Consider the following 22,098-nt stretch of genomic DNA (forward strand, 5'->3'; position numbering starts at 1 on the left):
TTATTGGTAATACCAATTAGGAAATATCAATTAATATATTTCTGCTCTTCATATAGAAATTAATATTGGCAATGACCGAAATGAAATCCATTTTAATTTACTTAAAATAATAATTTTAATATACAGAGGTGGTCAAAAGTATTTTCACTTTTCACATTTCACTCAAATGCACTTTGTGAAAATAATTTTGACCATGACTGTATTTCATTTAAATAAAAATATAGTTTAAGAAAACTATCACTGAAAGTTTTCAGAATTGGTAATGTGCTTAATGGTTAACAAGATTAAAATTTGCAAATCAGATTAAATAATAATACACCAAATAGTTATTTATTTATTTATTTGAAAAAGCGCGCCAACTATACTTAGAGAGCATGTACAGTACTAGGTAACGTAGTTTTTGCGGAACTTTTTTCACTTTTTATTCAAGATCATGGCTAAAAACGACCGCTAGAACTGAAACTATTTAATTAGTTGTTCTGCAACCGAAGTGTTTGTAAATAAATTATTTTATATGTATAAGTTCATTAACATTAGGCTTAGTATTTCGCAGAGTGTAACTAGTTCGATTACACGTGCAGCGCAGACACTTCCCAACACTGGCGCATGCAACACTGCGCCGCCTAAGCGAGTGGCCCGCGATGGGAGCCCCTCGATACATCGATAGGCGATAGCCCAAATTGCATACCTGAGACCGACGCGGTCTGTGTGTCGCGGATAAGAAAATAGGAAATTATAAATAGAAACGGGCCGTGCCGATGCCCCAAAAGCCACCCAGTTGCCAGCTGCCCCAATCGGCGAGGATACCAAGTGCTACCGAGGTGAAAATCAGCGTGCCGAAATTGTTGCAAAAATATTTGAGGCGAGAACGCCATTTACAAGCCGCGTTTGTACAGCGAGTGCGCGTGTAGTAGAGCCGGAGAGAGAGCCGCTGCCTGTGTGTGTGCCTGTGAGAGAGCGAGAGAGCGCCGCCGCCAAAGCTGCCCAACACATACACGAATGTCAGACACTTCGCGGTCGGTCGGCAGAAACAGGCAATTTTATACGGGCGAAAAGTTACAAAAAATAATTTACCCACTTTTCGGTGGCGAAAACGAAGAAACTGTAAAAAATGGACCAGAGATTTAAGTGCAAAACATAGAAACATCTTGCGATAAAGCGTGCTAATCCGGGGCATAAAACTGGTACTGCCATTATCTCGCTTTTTTTAATTGCTTTTGTTTATTTTTTGTATAGGACACAGTATAATTTTTCTTTTGCGCTGCGCGTGTGAGTGAGTGTGTGTGATTTGGCCACTCGCTAGTTTCTATGTATGTGCCCGTATCGCCGAACAGAGTTGCCGCCTCCAGGGCAAATCATAAAAAATATATTGGATGTACAATTGAAAAATATTGAAAAGGGCCAATCAAGTGAATTATATGCGGATACGCTGAAAAATAGCAAACAATAAACATCAAAGAAAAGTGCGAACTGTGTTTCTGCTGCTCTGCGCGATTCAAACGGCATGGCAACCCTGTTTAATTGCAGTCTGTCTGTATATGTTCGCATGTTGTTTGTGCGGAGTGTGCTGCCTTTACGAAAGAAAAGTGTTTTATATTCATTGGATTAAACCCGCCCCGCTTAACTGCACAATCGGATTAGTGCGTCCAGCGGCCCCCAAAAATCGAACAATGATTTTGCGTAACAATTTCATGGGCCACATGCAACTGTGCGCTTGATTTTTCGGCGGTAAACACTCACACTCGTACCCTCGCTCCCGTTTTCTGCGCCAGTGTGCGTGTGTCTCGCTGGCTTCGCGGGCCTGTGTGTGTGCGTGTATGTACGTGCGTGCGAACGTATCGAAAAAAATGGTGCAAAAATATGAAAAAGCATAACTAAGCAAATATGTTGTTGTAAAATTCCATTCGCAGGATATGTAAAATGCGAAGTAGCCCGGACATGGAGAGCCACTAAGTGCCGGTTCCATTTGCGGGAATACCAATAAAGCGGATCAACTGCCATCGAAAAATATTATAAAAAAAAAAAAACAGAAGAAAAAGAATAGCTAAGAAAAAACAAGTACCATAAAACACTGGCAAGCAGATCTTAGTCCACGTTTTGCGAGGAGTTTCTGTGCAGGAGTGGAGTGCTCAGGGATAACCGGAAGGAAGGAAGCGGCGTGCGTAGCAGGAGGAGCAGCAGGACTTCCGCTCCGGCAAATCGGTGTCCACCTCGGAACTATCGCTCTTGATCTAGCCGGCAACATACCAGCCTAACAACATGTATCCCTCACCGGTGCGCCACCCCGCCGCCGGGGTAAGTTCACCCGCCAGCGGGTCCCACCTCTGACCCCGAATCCGTGCTAATTGTGTTTATGTCTCTCTCCCCCACGCCGCGCCATGTGCCGCCCACGCACGTAACACCAACCACCTCTATTCACGTCCAAATAGGGACCACCACCTCAGGGTCCAATCAAGTTCACCATCGCCGACACACTGGAACGCATCAAGGAGGAGTTCAACTTCCTGCAGGCGCAGTACCACAGGCAAGTATCCGATGGAATAATCTAAACACACGTCAATGTTTACACATGTAAAAATTACTCGAATCATATTTACAAGGGATATACAAGGCTTATCAAATTGGAAATACTAGGCAAATTATAGTAAAGATTTGCAAGGAAATATTTGCCTTCATAATGACATTCTCTGCAAATGTCAACTTTGTAAATGATATTTAAAGAAAAAACGACCAAAAAAAATTTAATATTGCCACTATTGTTATTTATTGTTATTGTTATTATTTTACTAGCCATGTTATGATCAGTAGTACGCAACAGATAAAAGTAAAATTCTTCACACTTTCAAATAATCAAATGGCATAGTTTTCATGGTTTAAGCAATAGGCATTTATAGAGATTAGTCTCCAGAATCAAGTTGAGGTTAAACCTATTAGAAGCCTCTACAATAACATGCCCCAAAGAAATCACATTTTAAGCCTTCGCCTTAGCCGCCATCGTATCGAAGTGTGCGAGTGTGAGTGTGGATGCTGCGTCTGCGTTTTGCGAAAAGTAAAACAAAAAGCTGAGCAAACCGGTTTGGCGCGCCATATGCGCCGCTGTCATAGGATTAACCTGCGCCGCCCAGCCGCAACTCAATGCTCCATGCTCCATGCTCCACAATCGCCGCTTCCTTGCGTTCTCGAATTCAGTTCGCTTCCGTCGCCCAACTAATTTGCCCGTTGATCACTTTTCCTGTGAATTCCAGCATCAAATTGGAGTGCGAGAAGCTGTCGAACGAGAAGACGGAGATGCAGCGCCATTATGTTATGGTAAGTCGTCATGATCCGCAAATTATCGAGATCCCTTAGCTAATGCCACGGCTTGCCCTCCAACTTTCAGTACTACGAGATGTCTTATGGCCTTAACGTGGAGATGCACAAGCAGACGGAGATCGCCAAGCGGCTGAACACACTGATCAACCAGCTACTTCCATTCCTTCAGGCCGACCACCAGCAGCAAGTGCTGCAGGCGGTGGAGCGGGCGAAGCAGGTTACCATGCAGGAGCTCAACCTGATCATTGGGGTAAGTCGATCGAGGACGGATGATGGATTCCGCGGCAGCAGCAATACGGTTTCAGTCATTCTCAGATAGACACGAATAGGGGCATGGCCGATTGGAAACGCGGTTGCCACAACGGAAAGGGAAGGAAATCTAATCCGTATTTAGTTTGCAGGGTACTTTGTAAAGCAGTCTTTCAAAGAATAACAAACATCTTGAAAATTGTATACAAAAATAAGCAATCGAACGTATTGGTACATATGATACTTGGGGGCTTATCGTAAGCATAATTATTGTGAAGATCACTCCTTAAAGTAGGAGCCCTTTAGTGGAAACTTCGTTTCGGTTTAGTTTGTTCCTTGGGCCGCATTTGATTTGAGTTTGTTTTTCTACTTCCTAATTTGTTATGATTTCGCATTCGTCCAATCCAATCCAAACAACGTTGTGCAGCATCAGCAGCAACATGGAATTCAGCAACTTTTAGTAAGTTTGTTTCGTTGCAAGTTAATTTCTTATTGTTTGTTTACTGTTGCCGTCTGCCGCTGCATCCGCCGAATGTGCCACTGCCACAACTACAACAACTGCTCCAGTGCCTCACTACCTCCTCTTCCTTCTCTGACTGTCAACGTTTATATTATTTGAATAACGCTTCAAATGCCGCCAATTGTTGTTGCTGTTTTTATTAACCCCAGATGGTCTTTGCTTATGAATCGAATGATAAATAAATAAAATTTTGATACAAAATAAAAATAAGGCAAATACCATTTAGTGTTAATGTCGTTGTTGTGTTTACACACATATGTACACACATTTCAATTTTTCCCACTAAGCACGATGTTCATTATTCCGAAAGCCAGCAACGCGCACGCCCGATTTCATACGATCTCATGGTTCCATTGCAGCAACAGATCCACGCCCAGCAGGTGCCAGGCGGACCACCTCAGCCGATGGGCGCACTGAATCCGTTTGGCGCCCTGGGCGCCACCATGGGCCTGCCACACGGACCGCAAGGTCTGCTGAACAAACCGCCCGAACACCACAGGCCGGACATCAAGCCGACGGGTCTGGAGGGGCCAGCAGCCGCCGAAGAGCGATTGGTGAGTACCACGCCCTAGATCATAATTCTGCATATTTCGAGCTCATTTTCATGCTGATCTTGCAGCGCAATTCGGTTTCGCCGGCCGATCGTGAGAAGTACCGCACACGCTCGCCGCTGGACATCGAGAACGACTCGAAGCGTCGAAAAGATGAGAAACTGCAAGTGAGTATCGAGCTTTTTTCGGTGTTAGCATTATACACTGGTAGTATCATAGATCATCGCGTTGATGGTGATTGCCATTACCGATTATTGTCATCTCATCTGAGCTGTTGCTGTCTCTCAACTCACCAGAAACTCAATTCCGTAGTTTACCCATTGTTGTTGTTCTAATTCTGCTAACACTCTACCCCAAAATCATGCTAAACAAAACCAAAATTGCTAATTTATAAGAGACAAAACAAAAACATCACGATCTAATGGTGCCTGTTCCGGTTTTCAATTTCTAGTAGTTGGTTTAAGGTGTATCTCAATTGTAAAGCTAACCATCTTTTTAGTAAGAAGATGCCTTATAATGATTTACTTTATTTTCGATTTTAAATTTCAATAGTAGCGTGGAATTTGTATAAACTATATACATTTTCTATGCTATTAACTGGTTTTATTTCTTTGATTTTATTGGCTTACTTAAAGAAGGAACACTAATCGTAACTTCATGGTTTGTTTGAGTTTTTAAATTGTTAACCATGTAAAATGATGTGAAAACCAGAACAGGGCCTAAAATTTAGCTACTAACTATTTCTATTGTGGTTGTTGTTATTGCTGTTGTTCGTTGTGGGTTTTTGTATGAATTTTGATTTATATTGTTTTTGTGTTTTTTTCAAAATTATTTCCAGGAGGATGAAGGCGAGAAAAGCGATCAAGATTTAGTCGTAGATGTTGCAAATGAAATGGTGAGTTGAGTGTCGGCCCAGATTCAATGCAACCACTCCCAAATTTCCCCAAAAAAAAAGAAACAAAACCACACCTTTGCTATTACATTTATCATCAAATGCGAAAACAATACTAAATGCATACATGTGCCTTGCAGGAATCCCACTCACCGCGTCCCAACGGCGAGCACGTGTCAATGGAGGTGCGCGATCGGGAAAGCTTGAATGGCGAGCGCCTGGAGAAGCCAAGCAGTAGTGGCATCAAGCAGGAACGGCCGCCCTCACGCTCCGGCTCCAGTTCTTCACGTTCCACACCCAGCCTCAAGACAAAAGATGTGAGCAAAATGTCAAATGTCAAACCCAGAAAGTGTTGGAACTAATTGAATCTCGTTCATTTAGATGGAAAAGCCTGGTACACCGGGCGCCAAGGCACGCACACCGACACCGAACGCCGCTGCTCCGGCGCCAGGCGTTAATCCTAAACAAATGATGCCGCAGGGACCACCGCCAGCCGGATATCCGGGTGCACCGTATCAGAGGCCGGCCGATCCCTACCAGCGTCCACCGTCAGATCCAGCCTATGGACGACCGCCACCAATGCCGTACGATCCGCACGCCCATGTGCGAACCAATGGCATTCCACATCCCTCGGCCCTAACGGGTGGAAAGCCGTAAGTTATTTATGTCAATTTATGGTCCGAAAAGTAGACTATAGGAATTTCGTCGTTCATTGTTATTAAGTTAAGCAATTTAATGTAACTGATGCAAATGCATAGTAGTCTATTGGAGATGATAATATTGTATATTATTGCTCTTTCCCCTAACGTTGAACGTCACTATCGATCACTATTAAATCACTATAAAATTTTACCCGTTGCAGTGCATACTCTTTCCATATGAACGGCGAGGGTAGTCTACAACCGGTGCCGTTCCCGCCGGACGCGTTGGTGGGCGTTGGAATTCCGCGGCACGCCCGGCAGATCAATACGCTGTCGCATGGAGAGGTCGTCTGTGCGGTAACCATCTCCAATCCCACAAAGTACGTGTACACGGGCGGCAAGGGCTGCGTCAAGGTATGGGACATCTCCCAACCGGGCAACAAGAATCCAGTCAGCCAGCTGGATTGTCTGCAGCGCGACAACTACATCCGCTCGGTGAAGCTGCTGCCCGACGGCCGTACGCTGATCGTGGGCGGTGAGGCGTCCAACCTGTCCATCTGGGATCTGGCCAGTCCGACGCCTCGCATAAAGGCGGAACTAACATCGGCGGCGCCCGCCTGCTACGCTCTGGCCATTAGCCCTGACTCGAAGGTGTGCTTCTCGTGCTGCAGCGACGGCAACATCGCCGTGTGGGACCTGCACAACGAGATCCTGGTGCGCCAGTTCCAGGGCCATACCGACGGCGCCTCATGCATCGACATCAGTCCGGATGGCTCCAGGCTGTGGACGGGCGGATTAGACAACACGGTGCGCTCCTGGGATCTGCGCGAGGGTCGCCAGCTGCAACAGCACGACTTTAGCTCTCAAATATTCTCGCTCGGCTACTGTCCCACAGGTATGATGACGACTTCCTTACGAGATAAAATCATCAAGAAATAACAATTTGTATTATCCTTTAGGCGACTGGCTGGCTGTGGGTATGGAGAACTCGCATGTGGAGGTGCTGCACGCATCGAAACCGGACAAGTATCAACTGCATCTGCACGAGAGCTGCGTTCTGTCGCTGCGCTTTGCCGCCTGCGGCAAATGGTTCGTTTCCACCGGCAAAGACAACCTGCTTAACGCATGGCGAACACCCTACGGTGCCAGCATATTCCAGGTAAGCACACATACTCATCGTATTAAGGGAAATCCTCATTAAAATGATGCACATTTTTCAGTCGAAGGAAACATCATCCGTACTTAGCTGCGACATATCAACTGACGACAAATACATTGTGACGGGTTCGGGCGATAAGAAGGCTACTGTCTACGAAGTTATTTATTAAATTCACAAAACCATGCAGTTTTTTCATTTTGTAATAAGCTCGTATAGTTTTTATTACAACAAAAAGCGATTAACTACAACAAACAACATGTTCGAAATCATGCAAATAACAACAACAAAAACAACAACAGCAGCAGCAGCATCGGCAGTAAAACGAAAAAAAAAGAAAAGAAAAGCGGCAGTAGCAACGCATCAAAAAGCGAAGCAAAAATGAAAATTCTATAATATATATACAAAAAAGGAAAACTAAATTTTAATCGTAATTGTAGCTACTAAGCCTAATCTAAGTCCAATAAATAAAACAAACCAAGTTGAACACACACAAATTGCAAGTAAACAAGAATTCAAGTAAAATGAGAACCAGAGCGAAATAAAATGATAATGCATGCGAGCAACAGAAACGAGTATGTTATAAAATTAACAAAATGAAACCGAAAACAGAAACAGAAAAAGTCGGCGATACCTACCTACGTTCATCTTAACATAAAAACAAATAGGAGGATAAGTGGAATAGTCATTGCAATTGCAGGAGCGTTGAGATTATGATTACCAGCTGAGCAAAAGGAGTTAAATACAAATACGATGCGAGTGCTTTTAGTTTGTTTTATGTGAGCGTAAGTTTTTGTAATTTAGCTGACAAGTCAGACAGCGAATGCAACAACAAATGTAATTTTAAGTTGTCAGTTTCCTTACCTCCCAACGCCCCTCCAAACACACACCACACACAAACACCCACACGAAAAACACATTTGCATAAAAGAAGGTATATATATATATATATATATAATTATAAATGAATATACTTAGTAAGCATTTTAGTTAAGAGTTTTACATTATAAATTAAACACGGAAACCACTTTCGAAACACTCACTCGCATTGGGGGTCAGTAGTTAGAAGCTCGAGCAGTCGGCTTGCTTGTATGTAATTTGAGAAAATGTGTAATGAGTAAATCGAGGAATTAATTGTGTGAATCAAACTCAACTCTTCAGAACCAAGTGTAAAATCCTATATTTTGAGCAGCTAAAACCAACACAGAGAGAGCCGCATCAACAACCGAAACCGAAAAGTAGAACACAGCTAAATTGTTTAGTGTTTAGAGTATATATGAAAAAACAGAAAACGAATCGATTTATATATATTTACAATTATATATATAATGCGAGCGGCGAAATTGTAATAAGCAAGAGATAGAGTGCAGCACACGCTTCGATTTTTAATTTTACAAATATTATTATTATTGTGGTTATATATGTATATAATTATATTATAAATAATTGAAGCAAAACGAAAAAATAAAAAATTATATGTAATCGAAAGTAAATCCCACGGCCTGCATCTAAAACACATCGGTGGTGTAGACGCTGCGCTGGCGCGGCACTGGAGCACCCTGCTGGCGGGACATTTTCGTGTGCAACTCGCGCAATCCCTCGCACTGGCGTCCAGAAATCTGTCGGAACTTGTCGATGGCGATGGGCAGCAGATTGTCCACCAGAAAAATCTTGTTCTTCATCACAAAGTTGGGCTGCAAAATGGCATGCTTGAAGAGATCGGTTTCATTTAAGCTGCTGTCTAACTTACATCCACGGCCATGTCGCTGGGCGGTTTTAACGTATGTTGGGCAATGAACAGCTCTTTGAGAAGCAGTTCCAGGCTCTGCAGCAGGGTTTCGTACTTGGCCAGACATCCGCAGTACTCGGTGAGCTGCAGGAAGTGTCTGATGAAAACCACTGTCGACTGTGTAAGATTAATCCAGGTGTCGCCCGTCGCCTGGGCTCGGACATCGATACCCAAGACATCGAGCTCCAAAAGCAGACGCTTCAGATTCGACTTGGTCTGTAAATTATACGGCTGCCAGCTCTCCTCAGTGCGACCCACGGAGTCCAGCAGTCGCTCCTTGGATTCCTCTATAAGCGACTCGAGTGTAGTGCGCAACAGACCTTCCAAATGATAACTGATGTCCAGCCCGATCTCTGTGAGCTTTGTCGAGGGCTTGCGCACTCGCTCCACACATTTGGCCACCGACTCCAGGGAGGTTCCCTTGGTCAGGTAATGCTTGATCAGTTGGCTGGCAAAATATTGCAGCTCCGCATTGCACCAAACCACGAGCGCTGCAAGAATTAGATAGTAGTAATACTTAAATGTTGACAGAATATGAATGAAGCTTACCGCTAACGCACGCCGGTTGCTTCTCAAAGGCAGTGAGAAAATCACAGGCCACCTGTGTCAGGTCACAGAAGAAGAGTTCCGATATATCCGCATTATTCCTGCGCGCCTCCCGTTGCGCCACCCGCAAACTGACGGCGCAGACCTTCAGCAGAGTGGCACTCGCCTGCCGATAGCGACCCATCTCTACAAGAATCTTAAGGGGCCGTTTGGCGGCTCTCAGTGCGATCTGCAGATTCCGATTGTGACTGTTGGACAACTCCTTGAGCAGCACATTGATCAGCTTGAGCTCCTGCTGCTTCACCTTGGTTTCAATGGCATCCGCTAGTGGCAACTTCTTCCGGTTCTCGTTCCGCAAGAACTCCTGGGTTCGCTTTATCAGCTCCTGGGCATCCTCGAAATGTCGCTGGGCTACCAGGGTCTGAATCTCTTCACTGGCCGTGCTTAGCCACTCGGGCGTCTCATCCTCCAGGGATTTGGGCTCTCCGGGACTCTGGGGTGTGGTTTCCTTTTCCGGCGTCGTAGCTTTTGACTGCTGTTTGGCCCGAGTTGGAGGCTGTGGCGCCTGGCCCTTTTTTGGTTTCTTTTGCTGGTCGAAGCGAAAGGCCTCTTCGAGCTTCTCGATCCACTCCGTCTTCCCAGCAGCCGTGATACTTTGGTAGATCTTGGAACCATCTGGAGTGATGATATTAATGGCATTCTTAACGCCATCCAAGTCCTTAATGTTTATCACGGCTATCTTCTTGGGGTCGTACTCGGTGAGGAAATCCAAGCGCCTAGAAAATATTACTATTAGTTTTTGCTATATGCTTTTTGCTATATAGAAAACCCTACTTATCATGCTTCACTTTGCAGACAATCAGTACATCGTTGAAAAGGAAAAAGAAGACCCTCTGGATGGGTCGGTAATCATTGCCGTCCAACTCAATTAGAGCTCCCTCGTTGAGGAAGGTCTTACCCTCCAGATTGCCATTGAAGCCCTGGACCATTTCCTTGACCGCCCGCGTGGCATGACTATTCTCCAGATCCTCCGTCGCCGTAGTGCTCTCCGCCTCCAAACTCTCTGCCTTCAGGTGAATGGAAGTCTTGCCATCCGTCATGGTGGCCAGAATATTGCGCTGCTCAATCAGAATGTGCGACAGTTGATACATTTCCGACTCGAGATCTGCGATGGGAACATATTAACATAAATGTATATTGATATTGGGGGGCGTAAGGTACGTGATATCTCCTTGGCCGTCTGTATAAACTCCATATAGTTCTTTTTGCATGTTTGCTTGAGCGTTGCGGCCGTCGTTTCGTTGTAGGCCTCGATTTCCTTTTTTCGCTGCTGCAAATCGCTGCCACCCACACATTCTCGTGTCAGGTCCTTGGTATCTGGGAATGATGTACTTATTAGTACATATTTCTAAGGTCTATATTCCTAGACATAGGAATACTTACATTTTTCTACGCTAAAATTAAAATCGTCGAACTCCTTCATGATTCTGATTGGAATGTAAACTGCAGCTGACGCAGAGCCATTCACAACGAACCGCTGCTCATGAGTGTCGATTGTAAGGTTGCTGATGCGGTAAAAAATGTTATGTTTTCACTGCACTTTTCACTGAATTTATATTTTTCATTTCATTAATATCACTCTTAATGACATACAACTTTTTGCGATTTCAACATTAACAATAATAAGAGTACAGGCCAAAAATTAAGCATTATCTACTTGAATATTAATATTAACATGGATAAAAAACTGATTGTGGAAAAATTTTAAGTAAATGACAAAAACCCCGCCATTGGAAGTGATATAAATCTATAAATCTATAACATTTTTATTTAGTCTTAAGTAATAGGAGACAACTTAATTAATATCAAACCTAAATAAAGTTTACTTCGAACTCAACGGATACGTCAAAGATCTGTTTGAGATCAACAAATTTATTCGCATTTACATTTCGGATTTTCACTTTAAGTATGATTAGGTGTTGAAGCCATGAAAACTTTTTTTTCGAACTGAACTTTGAAATATAAACGAAAACGTCGAAGATCTGTTAAAAATCAAGAAGACATATGTTTATACTATTTATTGCTAAGTGTAATAAATTAAAATTTATTTTCCACCTGTTGCTAACTCACTAAGTTGAACAGCTCTTACAAAGTGCACCGGCAAAGCTTCTTCTTCCCACTAGCACTATTCGCATGCAAGCGCCAACACGCCTTGGCCACCTTAAAATCGCGCACACCCTTCGCTTATTGTTTTGGTTGATGAGTAATCTTTAGGAAACTCCGTCATTCTTCGTAATTAAATCTTGCAGTTAAGATATCCTTAAACATGGACTGGCTATTCGGCAAGAAGATCAGCCCCGATGAGATGCTGCGCAAGAATCAGCGGGCGCTGAACAAAGCGATGCGAGATCTGGACCGCGAGCGGATGAAAATGGAGCAGCAGGAGAAGAAGATCATCGCGGATATCAAGAAGATGGCCAAGGAGGGTCAAATGGATGCCGTGAAGATCATGGCCAAGGATCTGGTGCGCACGCGCCGGTATGCCAAGAAGTTCATGCTGATGAAGGCAAACATCCAGGCGGTGTCCCTCAAAATCCAGACGCTCAAGTCGCAGAACACAATGGCACAGGCCATGAAAGGTAGACATTGGCAGTGTAGCTGATTCACCCGCTTATCAAGCAATTATGCTTACCTTTCAGGTGTCACGAAGGCCATGCAGAACATGAACCGCCAGCTGAATCTCCCGCAAATCCAGAAGATCCTGCAGGACTTCGAGAAACAGTCGGAAATGATGGACATGAAGGAGGAGATGATCAACGATGCCATCGATGACGCCATGGAGGACGAGGGCGATGAGGAGGAGACGGATGCTGTTGTGTCCCAGGTGCTGGACGAACTGGGTCTGCAATTGGGCGAACAGCTGGGGGACCTTCCTTCTGCCTCCGGTTCCCTTTCCATAGCCGGCGGCGCTGGCGCTCAGAAAGCACAGGCTGTGGCCGCTGGTGGCGTTGGCGGCGGTGGAGCCGCCGGCGGTAGTGGAGTTGGTGGAGGCGGCGCTGGTGGTCCGGGAGCTCCCGGTGGCAGTGGTGCCTCATCGCCCATGTCCGATGCCGATGCGGATCTTCAGGCGCGCCTGGATAAGCTGCGCAAGGATTGAGCCGCTGCCAAGAACCACTGCCTGTCCACTTTATGTAAGAGCCACCACCCGTTTGTATCTCCCAGAAGCGAATGTTGTATTAAAGAGAATGCTTGTGATTTTCGTTCCCTGCGTGTTTGAAAAATCGATGAGTAATTACCATTTACAAGCTATAATGGGAAGAGCTAGGTAGTTCTGCAATGGCACAGCCTGGCTACAACAAATTCGCAATACTTGTTACTTTAGAGCTATGCAATATTCGGTATTTTAAAAGATTTGTACATTTCATGCCTGTCTTCAATAAAATAAGAAAAAGGAATTCATTAAATCATATGTATATATATATATATATATGTATATACATATATTCAGCTTTAACTATAAATGCAAAATTGTGTTTATCTGGATAAAAATAAGTACTTTTTCAATTTAGTACTATTAGGTACTATATAAATATGTAAAACACTTAAAAAATGAACATGGCACTTGTATAAATAAGAAAACTTGTTTTAAATGTCATAATGTGAACAGGTGATTTCATTTATTGTTTATTGCTCTTCAACGTTCCTAAATTTTAAATAGTTTTCAATCCATTTGCTTTAGATAACATATAATTCCAGAATAACTTTTGCCTCTAGCTCCAATTTCTACTTGATATTAAGGTATACTATACTTCATGTGTATCTTGTATCTTATCGGAGTGAAGAAAAAGTACCTTATGCATTACTATTACAAGCGTATATATTTTTTGGGAGGGTACAAATGAAAGGTAAGGATAGCACTACACACATAACCGGAATATGAACAGGAAAACTAGAAGCCGCTGGCCACCAATATCTTTTCCACCTCCCCGAACACCTCTTCCGCATCCGGACTGGCATCGATCCGCTTCACCTGGCCGGCGCCCTCGAAGAACTTGATGATGGGCAGCGAGTCGTTGTTGTAGGTCGAGATGCGCTTCTTCAGGCTCTCCAGGTTGTCGTCCGTCCGGCCGGAGCCGCTCTGGCCGCGGCCCAGACACCGTTTGACGCACACATCCTCGGCGCAGTCGAAGAAGAGGACAAACTGGAAGTCCACCTTCTCGGACATCTGGCGGTTCCAACCGTCCAGATTATCCTGATTGCGGGGGAAGCCGTCGATGAGGAACCGCGACTTTCCCGACGCCTTCATGGCGTTCTCCAGCAGCGAACACGTGACCTCGACGGGCACAATTTTGCCATTGCGAATGTAGTCCTCGATGAGGTTACCGAATTCGGAGCCCTCCCGCGACCGCTCCTCGCGCAGGAGATCGCCGGCCGAGAGATGGGTGAATTGGAAGCGATCCACGATCCTGGAGCACTGGGTGCCCTTGCCGGCCCCCGGGCCGCCCAAAACAAAGACAACCTTTGGCTTCTCCACGCTCATGATTCCGATATTGTGTTGTGGGGCTGTGGAGGTGGTGGTGATGAACCTTTTGCTGGCCTTGGAATGTCGCAATTGCTGCTGCGTCAGCGTTGATGGTGCGAGACCGACTCCTGGTGAACCGCAATAGTTGGCTACTGCTCTTAACGTCGTTCGTGCCAAAGCCCGCCACATTGACGACTGAACTGGAGGCAAATTGAATGCGTTGTCTGTGTATATGGAGTGCCGCCTGCAGTACACCTCACCACTGTTTTCCACTGGAAACGTAACACCCTGTGACGTCACGCACAAGCGCAGCTGTTCGCGGGCGTTCGTTGGGCAACACTGGGGCCGGCTTTAGCGGGAAGCGAAACAATTTGAATGGCATTTTATGCAGTTTACTTCCGGTTAGATATTAAATAAAATTTAAATAATTTTGTAAACATAACAAACATACGCTTAAACATGCAGCTTTGCAGAGTTGGTTTTTATTTTTTTTATTATCATGTATATTACCTGCTAAATAAGTCTTAAATTAGCTGCGCTTGGTTGTTTTGTATCAAGTCGGCCACTAGTTGGTAGGGAATAATATGCTGGGAGCCGGCCGCCATGTCCACCTCCTCATCATCGACTCCTACGATCACAGCGGGCACTGGAAAGCAAAAGAAGAGTTAAGCGGTTAACTTAATTATATGACAAAAGGTTATTACCCGCCACATTTGCCTTAAGAAAGACATGGCTCATCAGATTCGGCGTCACAATCCTCTGCTCCGCCTCTCCTCTCTGCTGGTTGGGCATGTACTGGGTGGCTACTTTGTGGAAGTACTCATCCACATTACTGGCAAACTCCTGGGCGAACTTAGTCTCCTCGGGAGACAGACGTTTGTCATCCGGCTCACGGCTCTCCTCCTGGTTGAGGATGTGCTGCGTGAAGGTTTCGATCTTCTGCAGGCGGCAACGCAGATAACTGGCCATTATGTAGCGCACCCTCTCCAGTTCCATGGAGTGCACCACCGCTCGGAAATCGTTCTTATCCAGATCGCGCATCTGCTCCTCCATGTGGGCCACCTGGGAGACCATCAGCTCCAGCATGTCCGTCTGGCTGGGCAGGATCTCCGGCGCACACATTTCATTTATCCACGCGGTTTCTATGATTTCCAGGACCTAGCGATATCAGGGTAATTATTTGCGTTTTAAAGAGCTCCGTTTCGATTTACCTTACCTTCTGAGCTGTAATCTGTTCCATATCGTCATCATCCTCATCCTCCAGTCCGGCGCCATCGCTGACATCGATTTCTAGCTGGGTTTCGGGCACGTCTTCTACATCTGACATGGTTTTATTTATTTGTTTATTTTGCAGATTTTGGCGCAAATTATGGGAATCGTTGGGAATGTCACTCCAGTACTACTGTTGACGTTTTTCATCACTGTTTCGTTTGCTTTTCCTCCGTGTGAATGGCACGTCTAATCGTTATCGATATCACAAAAGCATGCGATGGCAGCCGCACAACAAACTGAATTCCAAAAGAATTTTCGAGTGATTGTAGAGAAGATCTTCAATCACTGGCAGGATCTCCGGCTGGCGGTGGAGCATGGCATGGGCGGACGCAATGGCCAACAGGTTGTTGCTCGTATACCCTGAAACCGTATCCTTTTCTAACCTTATCCGAATGTCCGTTTTCTAGGTGGCCATAGAAATCATGGACTACACCTACCAGTACTGCGTTTCCAATGAAAATATCACGCAGGGCGAACTGGTGGAGGTCCTGGAGGAGCTGATGGACCAGGAGTTTAACACACTCTGCGACGACGACTCCATTCCGGAGATCTGCCGGAATCTGCTGCGCTACAAGTTGATGGCCCAGCAGAACCAGTATCCGCAAATAGAGGCTGAATTGAGTAAACTTCCTGCTGGCAAGGAGTGGCTGCGTCCGGATGTTAAGATCACTTACACGCCCATCGATGGGGACTCCTCATCCGATGAGGACATGGACGACAGCGACGAGGACGATGATGAAATGGGCCAGGGCGACGAGGAAACTCCCAGCGGCAGTGGTCGGATGACGCGATCGCAGGCACGAAAGCAGCAGGCTGATGCGTTTGTGGAACCGGAAGACGGCTGGACCACCGTGCGAAGAAAGTGAATTTTGTGGGGTTGATTAAAAAGAAACCTGCTAGTTTTTTAGTTATAATACGCTGTATTTACTTCCTGGAGGTCCAGAAAACGCAGTGGTGCAATAGGTGCACGTGTCACAGGTTGGTGGAAAGTCCTGCACAGGTTGCAGTTCACTGGAGAGGCCTTCTTTGATGTGGAATCCTGGCTGAGCTTGCCTTTTTGCAACTGCGACCAGGAGGTGAACTCTGTCCCTTTGGGCAGTGCCAGCTTGGGATCCACCACCGAGGCAATGGAATCAACATCCACTGTCATCGAGAGATTTATGGCAGGGTAGATGAGGAAGGCAAAGAACCAGGCGAAGACCAGCACCAGAAAGGGCACAAATACGGCGAAATACTTGTCCGACAGATACGAGTGCAGGCCAAACTCCACTGGCAGCAGGGCCCAAGTCACGTAGATGAGGAAGAGGACTGTGAACAGCATATAGAAGGCGAAACCATAGACCGCCCTATGCGGAGTCGGAGCCGGAGTGTGTTCCGGCATCGTCGTTGCTCTCTGGGATTAGTTTATCTTCCTTGGAGTCTCCAAACTGTTTGATGGTGTCCTGTAACAGAAGCAGGCACTCGAAGAAGGAGGTGATGGCAGTGCGCAGGCTCTTCACTTGATCCGCCTGGAAGTACACAACCAGGACATCGTTCTCCAGGCTCAACGTTTTTTTCACGAAATTCCGGCGCGGCTCCTGGTCGACACTGACGACTTTGTAGGCGATCTCGGCCAATCGTGGCGTCTCAAACGGCACTCTTATTATGCTGATGAGGCGAATATTACTACATTTATGTTTATTTCTTTGGTAAATGGTAAAACTTACGATTCATTTGGTTTATTTGCAATTTGTGACATCATAAAAGTTTTAACCAATCTGAAATGCTCACATGTCAATGGAGAAACTGAATGGCAATTTGTGAAGAAGAAGCAATCACCGGTTGTTTATCTCGCGAACAGCTGATTAAGGAATTCAAATGTTTAAAAATGAACACTCTTCATAATCACACTTGTTTTAAATTAAGCGCTTAAGTTTTTGAAATTATTAACAATGCGATATAAGCTGTCAATTAAAACGTTAACTTCTTCAATTTGTGGTTTCTTTATTACAAAAAAAGGTGTCCCATATCATTGCTCCAAACAAATCCTTCTGGTAAATGGTTACTTCTTGGACTTGACGACTCCTTTAGGAGCGCCTTTGGGAGCAGGCTTCTTGCCGGCGACCTTGGCACCTGGCTTTCCAGCCGTCTTTCCCGCGGGCTTCTTGGCGGCAGCCTTCACCGGCTTCTTCTCCACAACCTTCTTGACGGGCTTGACCAAAGCCTCGCGCTGACTCTTAAGAGTCTTGACGATCTTCTGCTCCTCAATGAGGAAAGCGCGGACGATTCTCTCCCGCAGGCAGCTGTGGCACAGAACACCTCCGTAGGTCCTGGAGACGGTCTTCAAACGCTTGGACATCCTGGGACGCTCGCTGGGCCGGGAGGGGGTGATGCCGTGGAGCTTCTCCTTGCACTGACCACAGCGTGGCACAGTGGGGTTCTTCTTCACGTACTGGTACACCAGACGGCCTCCGGGAGTGCGCACACTGTAAACAAATGGAAAATCCTTAGTAATCGAGAATATACAGCATATCCCCTGCTACTCACATGCGCCTCTTGTTAGAGCGGGTGTTGTACGACAGACGTCGTCTCAGAGTCAAGCGTTGAACCATTTTAAAGCTTCTGAATCCAATTGACCACCCGGAATAAACGCCATTTCCAAGGAATTCATGGAAAATAATACAGAACAAAGACGAAACATCAGAAGTGCGTTTCCACTACATGGTAGCTTAGTTTTGCATGGCAATTAACGCCACTAAAGCGGTTTTTGCAATCAAAATAATCATTACAATTAAAACACAAACCTCTCCGGAAATCAAAAGAAGGAAGAAGAGAAGCTAGAGCTGGAAGAGAAATCGATGATATTATTTGCTATCGATAATTTAAAAACATTTATCTTGAACACATTTAACTGACACAATATATATTAATTAGTACCAAATTCAGTTGTTCATTCGTTTTAGTAAACTTTTTAGTATGTAAACTTCCAAAAAGTACAAATATGCTTTATTGGAGTTTGTGCAGCCCTGACCCGCCACTTTAGTTAAATTTATCGATAGCCTGTTGATTACCAAACTTCCATCTCTATTGCTTAAACACGCGGCTATTTTGTAAATAAAGGAGTCTTCTTTCGGTTTTTAACCAAAAACATGAGTTTTCTGAAACCCAAGACCCACATAGAAAAGGGCGATGTGGTCATCCTTTACTTGAGTGTCAGTTCCATGCATGCAATCGAAGCGGTTCCTGAAATAGTGAACAAAAAGGGCGAAACAATACTGCATATTTTTCAGACCAATTATGGATCGCTAAAAGTTGAAAGTAAGTTAAAGTTATAGATTTAACGGATCCTGCTAATCTCAATTCCTATTCCAGATATCATCGGCGTGGAGTATGGTAGTAAAGTGGAGCTCTCCAAGGGCTGGGCCCATGTCCTTCAGCCGACGCCGGAACTCTGGACACAAACACTGCCCCACCGCACGCAGATTATTTACACGCCGGATATTAGTATGATTATCCACCAGCTGGAGGTCCGACCCGGTTCCGTGGTGGTTGAGTCGGGCACGGGATCGGGATCTCTATCGCACTACTTTCTAAGAGCACTGAAACCCACTGGCCACCTGCACACCTTCGATTTCCACGAAGCTCGAGCGGATCAGGCACGCGACGAGTTCCGGCGACATGGTATCGCTGACTTCGTCACCGTCTATCACCGGGACGTTTGCAATCTGGGCTTTGGCGCGGAACTGGACGGAAAGGCCGATGCGGTCTTCTTGGATCTGCCCGCGCCCGATCTCGCTGTGCCGCACGCCTTCAAGGCGTTGAAGCTGTCCGGTGAGTGGCCAACATCGCGCTGACAACTAGTTGTCAGCGCCCTTTTGCGGGCAATCCGGCAATCAGGCGGATATGTTGGGTTAACTGGGATGACCAGGTACATTCACATACATGCATTAAAGCGTCGAAATGTGTACACTAAATTGTACCTAGGAGACAACTTTGTTTAGACCGCTTAGGGTAGCTTAAGTTTTAGTTAATTAACAAAAACTGACTTCCATTTTAAAAAGAAAACAAGGGCTTAAGTGTACCTAATTGGATAAGAGGTACCATACTGCTTTCTATATTGCAACACTGTCGGTCGGTCAGTCAGTTATCCATCCAAAGAGCCAAAGATCCAGTCAGCTAGTCAGTCCGGCTGCCATTTCACCGTGTTTGACATTGAATGAGCCCGCTTTTGACACTTGATGCGGCCAAGGCAGGCTGACCGGGTGAGTTTGTCATTAGGCGGATGGGAGCTTCCAACGTACAGCAGGCTTGCACCAAACCTAGGGTGCTACTGTATTGGAGGCACAAACAAAATGTGAGGCATATCCAATACCAAATAGTTAGGGAAAGCTTGCCCACCAATATATTTAAATCTTATTAAAGCTATAATATAGTAATTATATTTGAGGTCGAGCACAAAAGGCAACAAAAATGTATAACCGGATTTCCAATTCTCTTTCTTTCCAGGAGGTCGTTTCTGTTCGTTTTCGCCCTGCATTGAGCAGTCGCAGCGCTGCATCCAAGAGCTAACCAAGTTGGGCTTCAACGAGATTGTTTCCTTGGAGGTGCTGCAACAGGAGAACGTGGTTAAGACGCGCACGCTGCCCGTCATCGATCTTGAGTTCCTTAAATTGCCCAAAACCGATGAGACGACGACGGCAACAAATGCCTTGGAGAGCAAGGCGCCAAAGGAGGTGAAGAAGTACCTGACCTCCAGTAATCCCCAAACCCTGCCCGGTCACACGGGCTTCCTCACCTTCGCCACTTTGCCACCAAATATACCCAAGGCCTGATGAATAAACTTGAATTTACTTTTATTTGACCCACGAACCACGAGCTACATCATTCGTCGTAGGAGTAAGAGTAGGAGAACTCCTCGAAGTACTTGCGTTCGCTGGTCTTTACAGATCCGCAGTGGTAGCATCGATGCGGATTTACTTGCTCCTGGGTCTTTCGGTTCCAGGACTTTCTCTCGGGCGCCCAAGGAGTTCGCTGCTCGGGTATGGCCACCTCGGTGCGTTCCGGATTGCCGCTGCAGGTGGGACACCGACCCACAACCGCCGGTTTGGGCAGCATGCCATAGATAAGTGGTCCCGGCGGTTGTTTTCCGTAAATGGTGACCACTTCCGGGAGGCTGGAGTACGGGCGGGTGGCAAAAAGCTTCTCGCGGTTAAGAAAACTGAAATAATCAGGTGAGCAGATGTAAATGAGTAATAAATACTTAAGCTCTTAATCAAATCGGCTCAAATTTAAGCTCATTATCAAAACCATTGACGTATTTAAACAAAACCGAATAACAATCATTTGGAGTTCGGCTGATTAGAGAAGGCTGCTCACTTGGGCCGCGGCTCCAGCCACAGATTGTTGATGCGCTTGGTGCGCATGATGTCGCCAAGTTTCTGGAGGAGTCTCAGGTTCTCCCGCTCGATCTGCTGCTGGCGCTCCCGCTCCACTTGCTGCTTCTTCCACTTGCGCTGTACGTGCTCGTGGGCGCGCGGCGAGTGGGTGTCGATGGCTGGGCGGGCGGACATGACCTTCTCGCGGTGCTGGGCGTACCGCAGTTGCTCCCACGGCTGCTGCAGCAATTTGTCGCGTCGTGAGATCATCTTCGGTGGTTTTCGGTTCTCGGAGGGCAGATGTTGATGTGCTAGCGCTTTTGCTTGCTTACTGTTTAATCCGGTTGAGTTCCGCTGTGTTTGCCACAACAAACAAACAAGTGACGATGTGCGTCCATAACAACCTTGCCAGGACAACGTACCCTCGCCGAATGTTGCACCATCATGCTGGGATTAAGTTCAACAACCAAACGGGCGAACGGACGCTGGAAACGATGAACCAAGAAGTCCAGGCGACGGCGGTCGCTTTGCTCAGCTGTCCGCCGAGTTGTCCATCCGCGCAGAGTGACATCTCCAGTGACTCTTGACTTGCAAATTTGCGGGCCAGTGCGGTTGTTACATAATTCTGGGCCGCTTCTGTTGCTTGTTAGGTCTCTGCCCAGTTGCCCAGGATTTCTGTGTAGTAGCCGCTCTCATCGAAAAACACCGGACTTTGGTGTGGCGGCAAAAGTTCCTTTCTTCTTTGTTGCTGCTGCCGCTGTTGCTGCTGTTGTTGCTGCTCCAACTGATGTTGCTGCTGCTCATATGTCAACCGGCAACAACTGGTTGCCGCTGCTGCCGCCGTTCTAAATACTCCTCGTTTAGTGTTTTGATGGATGTTAAGTGCCAGCACCATATTGAATTCAATCAATTTGCATCGATGGCAGTCAGTGGGTTCTCGGTAGTCATTCAGTTTTTCCTATCTTCAAAGTGCTTGCAGCTCGCTTTGATCTGGAAGTCCGGAATTTCATTGCTCCTCTCTGATTAGCTAACGATATAATATTGATTGAAAAACATATACTCCACCCATATGCTGGGTCAGCCTATTAGTTTGTAATAAATAAATATTCATTGTTTATTATCAAAGTCTTGCCTTATGACCTTTTACGTTCAATTGAATTTACATTTTCAGATTTTAGATTAAGACAATGTGTTGTGACACGCAGTTTAAAACTAGATTTGAAAATGACTTTAAATGAATTTTATTAAATTAACTTGCCCCTTTTTAGATTCGATAATTGTTACACTGACACCT

General features: G+C 45.7%; 11 protein-coding genes across 17 annotated transcripts; 4 read left to right on the forward strand and 7 right to left on the reverse strand.

The window, feature by feature from the left end:
• Positions 1 to 664: 664 nt before the first annotated feature.
• Positions 665 to 7,893, forward strand: LOC6617015 (protein groucho). Of its 5 annotated transcripts, none has more exons than XM_002041307.2 (14): positions 665 to 821; positions 1,911 to 2,295; positions 2,430 to 2,524; positions 3,246 to 3,309; positions 3,380 to 3,562; positions 3,989 to 4,021; positions 4,441 to 4,635; positions 4,701 to 4,799; positions 5,471 to 5,527; positions 5,665 to 5,841; positions 5,906 to 6,177; positions 6,387 to 7,060; positions 7,125 to 7,324; positions 7,386 to 7,893. In XM_002041307.2, the coding sequence occupies exons 2-14, from the start codon at positions 2,260 to 2,262 to the stop codon at positions 7,491 to 7,493; spliced, it is 2,193 nt and encodes a 730-aa protein (XP_002041343.1). In that variant the 5' UTR covers positions 665 to 821; positions 1,911 to 2,259; the 3' UTR covers positions 7,494 to 7,893. The 5 variants fall into 5 exon arrangements, with proteins under 5 accessions (XP_002041343.1, XP_032578842.1, XP_032578843.1 ...); XM_032722949.1 differs by lacking the exon at positions 665 to 821 and adding an exon at positions 953 to 1,184; XM_032722950.1 differs by lacking the exon at positions 665 to 821 and adding an exon at positions 1,801 to 1,819.
• Positions 7,894 to 8,477: 584 nt separating this feature from the next.
• On the reverse strand, positions 8,478 to 11,207 carry LOC6617016 (exocyst complex component 8). The gene is made up of 6 exons (XM_002041308.2): positions 11,100 to 11,207; positions 10,878 to 11,033; positions 10,491 to 10,821; positions 9,660 to 10,432; positions 9,072 to 9,601; positions 8,478 to 9,015 (listed from the first exon to the last, which is right to left on the reverse strand). Exons 1-6 carry the CDS (start codon positions 11,137 to 11,139, stop codon positions 8,830 to 8,832), a joined length of 2,016 nt encoding a protein of 671 aa, XP_002041344.1. The 5' UTR covers positions 11,140 to 11,207; the 3' UTR covers positions 8,478 to 8,829.
• A 670-nt stretch (positions 11,208 to 11,877) lies between these two features.
• Positions 11,878 to 13,120, forward strand: LOC6617017 (charged multivesicular body protein 2a). Its single transcript, XM_002041309.2, has 2 exons — positions 11,878 to 12,295; positions 12,356 to 13,120. The coding sequence occupies exons 1-2, from the start codon at positions 11,983 to 11,985 to the stop codon at positions 12,811 to 12,813; spliced, it is 771 nt and encodes a 256-aa protein (XP_002041345.1). The 5' UTR covers positions 11,878 to 11,982; the 3' UTR covers positions 12,814 to 13,120.
• Positions 13,121 to 13,306: 186 nt separating this feature from the next.
• LOC6617018 (UMP-CMP kinase) lies at positions 13,307 to 14,431 on the reverse strand. Its single transcript, XM_002041310.2, has one exon. It carries the CDS (start codon positions 14,365 to 14,367, stop codon positions 13,606 to 13,608), a length of 762 nt encoding a protein of 253 aa, XP_002041346.1. The 5' UTR covers positions 14,368 to 14,431; the 3' UTR covers positions 13,307 to 13,605.
• Positions 14,432 to 14,653: 222 nt separating this feature from the next.
• LOC6617019 (DNA replication complex GINS protein SLD5) lies at positions 14,654 to 15,637 on the reverse strand. The gene is made up of 3 exons (XM_002041311.2): positions 15,395 to 15,637; positions 14,883 to 15,336; positions 14,654 to 14,824 (listed from the first exon to the last, which is right to left on the reverse strand). Exons 1-3 carry the CDS (start codon positions 15,503 to 15,505, stop codon positions 14,703 to 14,705), a joined length of 687 nt encoding a protein of 228 aa, XP_002041347.1. The 5' UTR covers positions 15,506 to 15,637; the 3' UTR covers positions 14,654 to 14,702.
• Positions 15,638 to 15,639: 2 nt separating this feature from the next.
• Positions 15,640 to 16,364, forward strand: LOC6617020 (pre-rRNA-processing protein TSR2 homolog). Its single transcript, XM_002041312.2, has 2 exons — positions 15,640 to 15,793; positions 15,858 to 16,364. The coding sequence occupies exons 1-2, from the start codon at positions 15,668 to 15,670 to the stop codon at positions 16,314 to 16,316; spliced, it is 585 nt and encodes a 194-aa protein (XP_002041348.1). The 5' UTR covers positions 15,640 to 15,667; the 3' UTR covers positions 16,317 to 16,364.
• On the reverse strand, positions 16,348 to 16,850 carry LOC6617021 (phosphatidylinositol N-acetylglucosaminyltransferase subunit P). Its single transcript, XM_002041313.2, has one exon. It carries the CDS (start codon positions 16,829 to 16,831, stop codon positions 16,355 to 16,357), a length of 477 nt encoding a protein of 158 aa, XP_002041349.2. The 5' UTR covers positions 16,832 to 16,850; the 3' UTR covers positions 16,348 to 16,354.
• Positions 16,782 to 17,257, reverse strand: LOC116801737. The gene is made up of 2 exons (XM_032722956.1): positions 17,157 to 17,257; positions 16,782 to 17,097 (listed from the first exon to the last, which is right to left on the reverse strand). The coding sequence occupies exons 1-2, from the start codon at positions 17,189 to 17,191 to the stop codon at positions 16,797 to 16,799; spliced, it is 336 nt and encodes a 111-aa protein (XP_032578847.1). The 5' UTR covers positions 17,192 to 17,257; the 3' UTR covers positions 16,782 to 16,796.
• A 156-nt stretch (positions 17,258 to 17,413) lies between these two features.
• On the reverse strand, positions 17,414 to 18,257 carry LOC6617022 (60S ribosomal protein L34). 3 transcript variants are annotated; one of them, XM_032722953.1, is made up of 3 exons: positions 18,234 to 18,257; positions 17,977 to 18,051; positions 17,414 to 17,915 (listed from the first exon to the last, which is right to left on the reverse strand). In XM_032722953.1, exons 2-3 carry the CDS (start codon positions 18,039 to 18,041, stop codon positions 17,492 to 17,494), a joined length of 489 nt encoding a protein of 162 aa, XP_032578844.1. In that variant the 5' UTR covers positions 18,042 to 18,051; positions 18,234 to 18,257; the 3' UTR covers positions 17,414 to 17,491. The 3 variants fall into 3 exon arrangements, with proteins under 3 accessions (XP_032578844.1, XP_002041350.1, XP_032578845.1); XM_002041314.2 differs by having other exon boundaries at positions 17,977 to 18,048; positions 18,234 to 18,256; XM_032722954.1 differs by having other exon boundaries at positions 17,977 to 18,048; positions 18,219 to 18,247.
• Positions 18,258 to 18,505: 248 nt separating this feature from the next.
• LOC6617023 (tRNA (adenine(58)-N(1))-methyltransferase catalytic subunit TRMT61A) lies at positions 18,506 to 20,298 on the forward strand. The gene is made up of 3 exons (XM_002041315.2): positions 18,506 to 18,747; positions 18,802 to 19,260; positions 19,936 to 20,298. Exons 1-3 carry the CDS (start codon positions 18,579 to 18,581, stop codon positions 20,259 to 20,261), a joined length of 954 nt encoding a protein of 317 aa, XP_002041351.1. The 5' UTR covers positions 18,506 to 18,578; the 3' UTR covers positions 20,262 to 20,298.
• LOC6617024 lies at positions 20,266 to 21,582 on the reverse strand. Its single transcript, XM_002041316.2, has 2 exons — positions 20,806 to 21,582; positions 20,266 to 20,647 (listed from the first exon to the last, which is right to left on the reverse strand). The coding sequence occupies exons 1-2, from the start codon at positions 21,072 to 21,074 to the stop codon at positions 20,311 to 20,313; spliced, it is 606 nt and encodes a 201-aa protein (XP_002041352.1). The 5' UTR covers positions 21,075 to 21,582; the 3' UTR covers positions 20,266 to 20,310.
• Positions 21,583 to 22,098: the final 516 nt, after the last annotated feature.

Source organism: Drosophila sechellia, chromosome 3R (genome assembly GCF_004382195.2).
Source record: "Drosophila sechellia strain sech25 chromosome 3R, ASM438219v1, whole genome shotgun sequence".
Taxonomy (NCBI): domain Eukaryota; kingdom Metazoa; phylum Arthropoda; class Insecta; order Diptera; family Drosophilidae; genus Drosophila; species Drosophila sechellia.